The sequence below is a fragment of the Elephas maximus genome, chromosome 4 (assembly GCF_024166365.1).
Source record: "Elephas maximus indicus isolate mEleMax1 chromosome 4, mEleMax1 primary haplotype, whole genome shotgun sequence".
NCBI classification, from domain to species: Eukaryota; Metazoa; Chordata; class Mammalia; order Proboscidea; family Elephantidae; genus Elephas; species Elephas maximus.
In genome coordinates this window covers 181,294,432-181,304,118 of record NC_064822.1, presented here as the reverse complement: position 1 = coordinate 181,304,118, position 9,687 = coordinate 181,294,432, and the positions used below count along the sequence as shown (strand labels likewise).

Here is a 9,687-nt window from a genome sequence, read left to right as displayed (position 1 = left end):
GACCCCTGGCCTGGACCAATCCCCCCCCCCCCCCCCCCGCGCGCTAGGAAGTCCAGCAGCCTGGGCTTAACATTCTGCTGTGTGCTACCTGGGACCCAACACTGATACGTGCGAGCCCATATAAGTGATTGAGTTGCACACGGCCTGCCCTGCCAGGCTGTGGGGGCTGGGATTGCAGGCCCAAGGAGCCAAGAGGCACCGATTTCTTCCTGCACATCTGACAGGGCCGAGCCTTGTCACTGGGCACTTGTGTGCCCCAGTGCAGGAGGCGGTGCAGAAGTGTGTGTGGGGGGTGGGAGGGAGCTGGTCAGGGACAGGGTCTTAGGATGCCCTTCTGGCTGCAGCAGAGCCTAGTATCCTCACGTTCATACTCCACAAGGGGTAGGGAAGAGTAATCAGCAGCAGCCAGGAGCCCTGGCACAAAGGCAGAGAGCCCTGGAGTCTAGTACTCTCTCTGATACCAAAATAACTGTGTGACCTTGGAGGAGTCACTTCTCTCCCTAAGCCTCAGTTGTCTCACCTGTAAAATGGGTATGCCTCACCGGGTCACCAAGGGCTGCACGCAGGCCAGCAAGCCGGCGCGGCAACGGAAGATGCGGTGGGGAAAGAGCCCCCAGGAGGCGGGGTCCAAGGGGGTAGGGGCATCCTCAGGCGGACGGACCGGCGCTGGGGGGCGCTGCGTAGCCCCGGTTGCTCGCCCGGCTACAAGTTTGCCTCCAGCTGTTGAATGCGCTGGCAGCGGCTGCAGGACCAGGACGTCGCAGGGTGAGCAGGGCTGGGGACTGGATCCTGCCGGTGCCTGGGCTCAGCGGGGCCGCGGGGCCGCCGGGCCGCCACCGCCTCTCCCGGCTCTGCGGCTGCAGCGGAGAGCCAGGCTCGGCCCCCGCCCGCGGGTGTGTGTCTGGGAGTGTGCGTGCGTCCGTGGAACCAGCCAGCCGCGAGAGGCAGCGGGCGGGGACCTGCTGCGGAAAGGCCTGGCGAGGGAGGACCGACCGACGGTCGGCCGCGGACCCTGGCGCCCGCTGACCCCGGCCCCCTCCGGGTGGCGGGCCGTGCTAAGCAGAGGCGCGGCGGCGGGGAGGCGGGGGTGGCGGTGTCTGCGCGCACACGCTCGCTCACAGACACACACACACACGGGCCACGCCACAGACACACGACACGCACAGAACCACGGCCGGGCGCGCCAAGCCAGCAGGGCGCCGCGCACACGCACCGCGCTCGCACTCACACTCACGCGGCAGGCCCGCAGCAGCAGTGCGGGGTGGCGGCTCGGCCCGGATCCGGCGGTGAGGGAGGTGAGTGGATTTCTCCGGAGCGCAGAGCGGGCGGCCGGCAGGGACGGCGGAGGGGGGCTGGAGCCAGAGGGCACCCTCCCCGCCAGTGGGGGCATAGGAGACCAGAGAGCCACCTCCGAGCCTGCTGGGTCTGGGAATCCCCGTGAGACCCCCGGGGGACCACCTGGCGCTGGGGGATGGGAAGGTGGGCTGAAGCGGGGTGGAAGGACGCGAAGGACGGTCGGCGATTTTGGGGGGTGGTGCTGAGGCTTGATGGTGGACCCGTTGTGCTATCCGGTGCCGCACCGCACCTTTCTGTCCCCCATATTTGTGAATTGGGGACCTTAGCTCCCCTCTTTCACCGGGAGCTGCCGAGCCAAGGAATTCATCTTCATCGCTGGTAACGGGGGGTTGCCGGGTGCTTGGTGAGATTAGGGTGGGGCTCTTCCCTCTTCCCCGCAGGGGAGAGACCAGTTTGGTAGGAGGACCGGGATTGGGGGGTGGGGCCTCCGAGGGGCTGGGGACCCCCGGGATGGCACTGCTTCTCTCGGTGGAGCTGGTGTGGGGCAAGCAGGGAGGCAGCCCAGGGAAGCAGTACATCAGCGGGGACTGCAGCTCTGGCAGGGCCCGGCCACTGCCGGCTCTGTGTGTGTGTGTGTGCTCCCCTGCCTGTGTGTGTGTGTGGGCCCCCCTTGGGTGAGTGTTTTCCTGTGTAGGTTCCAGTGCCTGGCAGAGGAGGGGGCCGGAGGGGTGGGCGTGTTGGCTGGCAGGTGGTGTGTGCCCGTAGGGAGGGATGTGTGTGCTGAGCGTGTGCACAGAGCTGTGTGCAGGCGTGGACCCACTCTCTGTCCACGCACACATGCACACACACACAGTCTTTGGCTCAGCAGGGTTGCCTTGGAATGTTTGGAGGGGAGACAGCTGGTGTGTGTCTGTGCGCGCGCGCGCGTGCGAGCGTATGCTTGCGTGCGTGCACTCCGGGAGCTGGCGCCCAGGGCAGAGGCAGCCTGGCGGTGCTGTGTCAGGCGTGCCTAAGGAGGAAGGGAGACAGAAGGGGCACTGACCCTTGGCCGGAGGCACTTTCTGTGGACTCTGGGCTGTGCCCTCTACCCCTAGGCTCCTTCCGCCTCTGGAGGGCACTGCTCTGTCTCTTTGCAGAGAGACACAGCTGTTGGGCTAGAGTGTGTGTGTGTGTCCGGGCTGCGGCTGTTGCTGTCAGCAGGCCAGGCTGTGGAGGAGAGAGGAGGTGGGGGTGGGGGTGTCAGCAGCACCTGGAAGAACGTGGCAGAAGCTGCCCGCCCAGGCTGGAGGCTGGAGGTATTGAGGAACACTTAATACCGGAGCAGAATTGTGGGGAGGACTGGGCGTCTGTGGGGGGGTGCCTGGTTTACACCAGCCTGTGCCATGGCCTGCGGGCACCTGTAGGACGTGTATCATGTCTAGGCCATCAGCAGGACATGGGGGCCTGCCCGTGTGTGTGTGTGTGTGTGTGTGTGTGTGTGTGTTCTGTGAGATGGGTGCACATGTGTGCACTGCTGGGAAGTGCTTGTCCCGGGCGAGCTGTGAGCTCCAGAAGCTGTGTGTGCACGCATGTTCAGGTGCGTGCGTGTGTGTGTGTGGTGGGGGAACCTCTGGGCTGGCAGCCCCTGGGCAGTGAGAGAAAGGGGTGTTACTGAAGGGGCCACAGTAAGGGGAGTGTGCGGGACATCAGGGAGGTGTGCATGTGTGTGCGTGAGACGTCAGCGTGGGCCTGTGGCGTGACATCAGTGAGAACCTCTGGGTGTGACATCAGCCCCAGGCTTCCGGTGACGTCACTGGGACAGCAGTGTGAGGGGTCACCCCCACTGGCCAGAGTGTTTGATGCCAGTGGGGACACATCGCTGTGAAGGCATGTGGCTGAGTGTGGTCTGCCTCCGGTGTGTGCGAGGGGTGAGGAGGGTAGGGGGATGGAGCACTAGGGTGGGCGGCCCCCTCCAGAGGCCCCATTTCCCAGATCTTGGGTGGGTGTGGGACCCCTTCCTTGAGGCCTGCCCCCCTGAATAGCACGTCTCCTCTGCCTGCACTGCTGCTCCCGTCCTGAGTCCCAGCCAGTGGCTGTTCTGTTTCTCTCCTGGCCAGGCCACACAGGCCCTTGGAGGGGTGCGTGTGTGTGCGTGTGTGCGTGTGTGTGACCATATAAAACAACCACAACCAGGGAGTCAGAGACCTTTGGTTCCTATTCCACTTCACCACTTTTTGTATTTTGTGATTTAGGTGTTCATTCCCATCACCTTTCTGAGCCTCAGTTTCTCATTTCTAACATGGGGGGTGGTTAGAGAGGCGAGGGGGGATTACAGGAAGTGTTGGACCTCAAGGAGTGCACAGTCCTGCACATGGAGGCTGGGAGTTCACACGTGCTCCATCCCCACTCATCTCCTCCCCCCCAGTCCAGAACAGCGGCTCCCCCGTTTTGGTTTAAGTCTAACTTTGTAAAGAACTTTCTTTTCTGTCCTTGGATCCTCACAACAGTCCTGTGAGGTGGGTGGGGCGGCTGCCATTATGTGGCCATTTGACAGATGAGCAAACTGAGGTCTGGAGAGTGATTTGTGCTCCTCCGTTGATTCATTCTCGCCTGTGAATTTCCTGAGTGCCTATTAATGGTCCAGGCCTCTGTTCAGTGGGTACAGGGAGAAACATCTGACCAGCAGGTCCCTTCCCTCAGGGAGAGAGATCCCTGACCAGTAGTGGCTGCTTGGGCTCCCAAGCCAGCACTTGTTCCTCCCGCCCTCCTCCCCCACCTGCCTTCCTCCAGGTGCCTGGGCTGGAGCGAAGGAAACCGGACTGCGAGATAGCCAGGGTGAGAGAAGTGGGCGCATCCAGCTGCTGAAATTTTTCTGGTGGGGTCCGCCTGGGGCGATCGCTGGGGGCTCCATGCCTACCCCGCACTGTGGCTTTCTTGTCCCCTGAGCTCTGGCAGGATGTCTGCTTCGGAAGCAGAACTGGATTCCAATGACACCTCCCCCATATCTTGGCTGGATGCGACATGGGGGTCAGCCTCTCTGAACCTCAGTCTCCTCCTCTGTCTGTAAAAGGGTGGCGGGTGCTCACCTTGCAGGCTTTATGAGAGAGTGTGGGATCTGTGTTCAGGGCTGGGGTGGTACCCACCGGGGTTATCCTCACCTGACCCAGCTATAGTGCCCTGGGCCCACATCTTCCCCCCAGCCTCCTCCCACCTGCTGTGCTGGTGTGCAGGGTTTACCTTGAAGGCCGAGCTTAAATCAGGCCTGGTCAGGGGCAGCATTCGTAGTCCAGAAGGTTAACTTAATCCTCTGCCTCCTGCTGCCCCAGCCCAATCCCTGATTAAATTAACCTTCTCCTTGGCTCAGTTAGCACCTGGGGCAGAAGCACTGCCATTATTACTGAGGACCGTGTATGGGGGTTGGAATAATACAGCCCCTATCCCTTGTCCTCCAGCTCTGCAGACAGTCCCCAGGGAGGCTCTGGAGAGGAAGTGGGGACCAGCAGGCTCCCTTGGGCAGGCTTATACCTGGAGTGTCAGAAGAACGGCTCCGTCTGTACTGCAGATTGCAATAATAGTAATTATAGTGATGGTGGTAATAATAACGATGGCATTGGTTCATAGTCATTGAGCCTGTACCGAGCCAGGCCCAGTGAAGCATCTGACAAGCAGCACTCGTTTAATCCCCTCAAAGCCTTCTGCAGTGGGAGCTTCTCTTCTCATTTCACAGATGAGGAGCAGTCTCAGAGAGGTCCCAGACCAGCCCGAGGCCACACAGCGGTGGAAGCAAGACTAGGACCCTGCCAGTGCACTCTGGTGTCAGCACCGTTAGCCGCTGAGCTCCTTTGCCAGGTGGGCCTGGGGATCTTTCCATCGTAGGTGCTGCTTTCGCTGAGGGACCTCTCCGGGCCTCACTTTGCTCATCTGTAAATGGGGGCCATGATCTGCTACTAGGAAACAGCATGTGTGGCAGTAGGTGGGAAAGTGCTTTGTGACAGCTACAGGGACAGAAGATCCCTTGGGGACCACTTCTGGGTCTCAACTCCCCTTATTCCTCCTGTGCCCCTTTCCACCATGACCTGTGAAGTCTTGAGGGCTCCCTTGTCCCCCCACAGTGCTTGGGACAGTGCCAGGCATACAGCAGGCACTCTGTAAGGCCCCCCTGGGTGATGAGAGGGTGGCTGCTCCAGAATCAGTGTCGTCCCCTGGCCCTAAGTGTGCTGTGGCTCAGCTGTGGCCCCTAGACCACTTGGCTACACTCTCCTACCTCTTGCCTGTGGAAAGAGCAGAGGCTTAGGTTTCAAATTTGGCCTTTTTTTCTCACTGATGTGTGTGTCCTTGGGCAAGCAAGTTCACCTCCCCGAGGCCCCGTTTCCTTGGTGGCTAATGGTACCAAATTCCTAACCCTTCCAGGCACTTAAGAAGATGTTTGTTAAGGGTATAGCACCACATCTGGCACATAGTAGGTGTCCGTGTCTAGCACATAGTAGGTGTCAGATTGTTTCCCTTTCCTTTTCCGTCTGTTTCCTTTATTCATTCCTTGTTCCTTGGAGTGGGCCCTGGGCCGTGTGTGTGTTTGTGTGTGTGTGTCCTTCCCCTTCCTTTCCAGCATCTGAGGACCTTGGGTGGTACAAACAGTTAATGTGCTCGGCTGCTAACCGAAAGCTTGGCAGTTCGAGTCCACCCAGAAGTGCCTCAGGCCTGGCGATCTGCTTCTGAAAGGTCACCGCCATGAAAACCCTATGGAATACAGTTCTATAGACTTTGCACACATGGGGTTGCCATGAGTTGAAACTGACTCGAAGGCAACTGGTTTGATTTTTTCAACCTCTATTTTTCATCCCCTGAAATGTATAGAAACTTTTCTGGAAGTCAGGCTGGGGGCGCCCGAAGAAGTGTGAGAAGGTGAGCCTAGGAGCTGCCCACTCCCGAGCTGAGGTGTGCAGAGGGGCTGAGAGGGCTTATCTTTGTATCTCTGTGTGTGTGATCACCTCTCTCTGGGGGAACTGGGGAGCAATTTCCAAGGGATGCCTGATAGCCTGCTTTGCGCCTACCCCAAGACTCAGGCCTGACTCAGTTTCCCTCCTTGGCCTATTTCTATCATTTCTCTCCCCCTACAATTCTCCCTGAAGCTTGGAAGACACAGACCGGAGTCAGCCTGCCTCCTTCCCTCACCCTTTTCCTTACCTGGTGGGATGGCATGAACCTGTTTGTTCAGCCATTTCCTCTCTGTCTCTCCCACTAGCATGCAAGCTCCACACAGGTGGACACTTAGTAGGTCCTCAATAAATACTTGCTGAATGAATCTTTCATCTGCACGCTACTGAGTACGGGATGATGCATTCACATTCAACAGACACACACACACACAAACACTTCTAAACATGCCCCATCCAGGGAGAGGGGCTGGGCCCAGGATGTAGGCAGAAGCCCCCAGAGCTGCGCCCCTCCGTGAGCCCAGGGGGAGAGATAATAACACACAGCACATCCACCCAGTACCCAGAACAGGGCCTGCACGTACGTAGTAGGGCTCATTTGACAGGTGGTTCTCTTGTGTCTGTAACCTGAACTTGAGGGGCTGATGCTGCAAGCAGGGGCGGAGAGGTGGGTATGACTCTCCCATAATTGCGCACCTGCGATGTGCCGGGCAGAGAGCAGGACACTCGCTATTATCTTGTTGACTTTTGGCTGGAGGATTCCCGAAAGATGTCCAGCTGGCCTCTGATGGTGGCAAGGGGCACTCCAGGTGATTCCAGCATGTGAGCTGAGGAATGGATGGAGGAAAGCCTGGAGTGGATTTTGGAAAGATAAGTCTGGATGTGTAGTTTGGGGAAAATCCACCCAGGATCACGAACGCTGGCTAAGGAATTGAGCGTTTTCCTTTTTGTCTGGAGCATCAGAGTCTCCCTGGCATTTGCCAAAATGCAGGTCCTTATGCCCTACCTGCTGAGGTCTTGATTCGGTAGGGATGAGAAGGGGCCCAGTTACCTGCATTTTGAATGCATTTCTGGAAGATTAAATAACTTGTTTGCTAGTTGGATGCCTGCTGTGCCACCTGTGATCTCCAGATTCCCCCCAGACACCCCAGGAGTCAGTGAAGCCACCCTCACTGTCCAGAGGAGGGGCTTGGGCTCTGAGAGGTGAGGTGCCTCACCCTGGGTGACACAGCAGCAGGCTGGGGCCGATACTGACCGACAGTGTGCTCACCGACTGCTAACTCTGTGCCCAGCACAGCTCTAAGCCTTTGCAAGGTGTCCCTCCTTACATCCTCAGAAGGACCTTGCCTCATTCCTACTGCACCGACGAGGAAATAGAGGCCGAGTCTGCCGTCATGAGTTCAAGGCCACGCAGCTGGCACAGGCCCCGTGGTGTCCGCATGCAGTGAGACTTTGGCAAAGGCCTGTCCCGGTGTCTTGGCCACAACGAACGCCCTTCTGCCCTCTCCCTCCTTTGGTGATAGGGCGCGGGTGGAGCTGAGCCGGCGGCGTGCGTGTGGCCTAGGACAGAGGCCGGGGTGGAAGCGGGAGCAGAGGATTGGCGAGGAGGGCGGCGAACCCGGAAGGCGTCCCGGAGGAGGCGGTTCAGCGACGAGTTGCTGTGGACCGCGTTGTTCTCCCGTGGGCGCTGCCGTTGGGGCAGGTCTGGGTCTGGGAGGCGGCGGGGCGTGTCCGGGCGGTAAGCGCCCAGGGCTGGTCCACGCGACGAGCCTGGCGCAGGCTCAGCCTTGCTTGTGTGTGGGTGTGGGGCCGAAGGAGGCGGAGGTCGGCTGGGCGGGGACTGTGGGGGACAGGCGGTGGCCCGGAGGCCGCCCGCCCCCGCCCCCGCCGGTGGTCCCAGCCCCCTGGCGCCCCTGGCTCTCCTTTCCCCAGCAGCGCGCGCCTCCTGGCCCGCCTCCCGATCTCCGGGCCTCGGGGTTTCCGCCTTGCTTCCCTGTGCTTAGAATTTGCAGCCCTGTCCCCCGAAGCTCGCAGCCAATTTCACGGCCTCCGGGCTCCGCGCGGCGCGCGGGATCGGAAGCCTGGAGGCGGGGGGCGGCAGGAGCCAGGGCTGCTGAGTCGTGGGCAAAGGTGTGTGTGTGGCAGGTGGGTGGGGACAGGCTGGGGGGCGTCATGAGCTGCTCTGGGAGCGCTGGGGCGGGGTGCAGGCGTGGACATGTGTGTGCTGGCGTGTGTGTTGGCACAAGTGCATTGGCACATGTGTGGGAGTGCCCCCGGCCCCCGTGTGTGGGCATGCCTAGGGCATGTGAGTGTGGGCTGGAGAGTCCGTGGAGGGTGGCCCTGTGCAATTGGGGGTATATGTGTGGGTGTGCATGGTGAAGCCTGTGTCTCCCACAGTACAGGTGGGCCTGTGTGTGTTTCCGTGGGTGTGTAGACATGTGCCTGTGTGGCGTCTCCATACATGTTGGCGCATGTGTGGCCCTGCATGTTGTGGCATGTGTCTGTGCGGGGCACCCTGTGCTCCTGGCTCTGTGGGTATGTGTGTCTGGTTCTGTGCCGTGAATGAGGGAATGTGAAGTTCTGGTGTGTTGGCTGCTGTCTGTGTGTGTGCCCTGCGCGTGCTGCTGTGTGTGTATAGTGTGTGCCTGGGGTGCCATCCCTGCTGGCCACTGGGCTTAGGGTCAAGTGTGGGCCCCCTAGCTAGGGTGGAGATGCCCCTGTGCCTGCCCCCTTCCCGCCCCAGTCCCTAGGACCTGGGCCGGGAGTCCTTTCCTGGAGCAAGCCTGCTAAGTCCTTGTCGCTTCCTCACTGCTTGCGTCAGATGGGGGTGACGGAATTAAGGCAGAGCAGGGAGCTGTGTGTGTTTATGTTCCTCAGTGCCACTGGCTGCCAGCATTCAGTGGGTCTACATATGTTGGTGAATGGTGCTATTCAGGGGGCCCTGAGGTGTAAGCCCCAGCTTGCAGGGGTGGGGGGTGAGGGTGGGGGTTGGGGGTGAGGGTGGGGGGTGAGGGTGGGGGTGGGAGCATCACCAGGGCTGGTGGGGGGTGCAGGCCAGACAGGGAGAGGAGCCTCCTCGGGAAGGGCCTGAGTGTGTGTGTGTGCACAGGTGGAGGGAAAGTGTGGCTGAGGCTTGCATGTCTGGGTGTGTGAGTGTCTGAGGTGGAGGTCAGGTACATGCCTGTCAGGGTGCATGGTGGGAAGGTGGGCAGAGGTATTACACCTGGCAGGGTGTGCGTGGGGACAGGCTGTGGGCACTTTTGGGGGAAGAAATGTGTGCCAGAGAGGTTGTTCTGGGGGAGGGGGTGTCCTTGTTCCCTGCAGCAGAGGGGATGGGGCCCAGTGGTGAGGGGAGTGGGTGGTGTCAATGTTAGGGGCGACCACCAAGAGGGTGGCGTGGTTGGCATTGAAGGGGCGTGAGGACTGTGTGAGGGCCCTGGGTGTCAGGTGAGTGGGGGGTGCATTGGGGGATGGACAC

General features: G+C 60.4%; 1 protein-coding gene across 1 annotated transcript in view; it reads left to right on the top strand.

Moving 5' to 3' along the window:
- The first annotated feature begins 533 nt into the window (after positions 1–533).
- The window catches only part of LOC126076486 (spidroin-2-like), a 54,797-nt gene continuing 45,643 nt past the window's right edge, over positions 534–9,687 (top strand). The window contains exons 1-2 of the mRNA XM_049884980.1: positions 534–765; positions 810–1,295. Of these exons, the coding sequence (XP_049740937.1) occupies positions 534–765; positions 810–1,295 (718 nt within the window). The remainder of the gene's footprint in view (positions 766–809; positions 1,296–9,687) is intronic.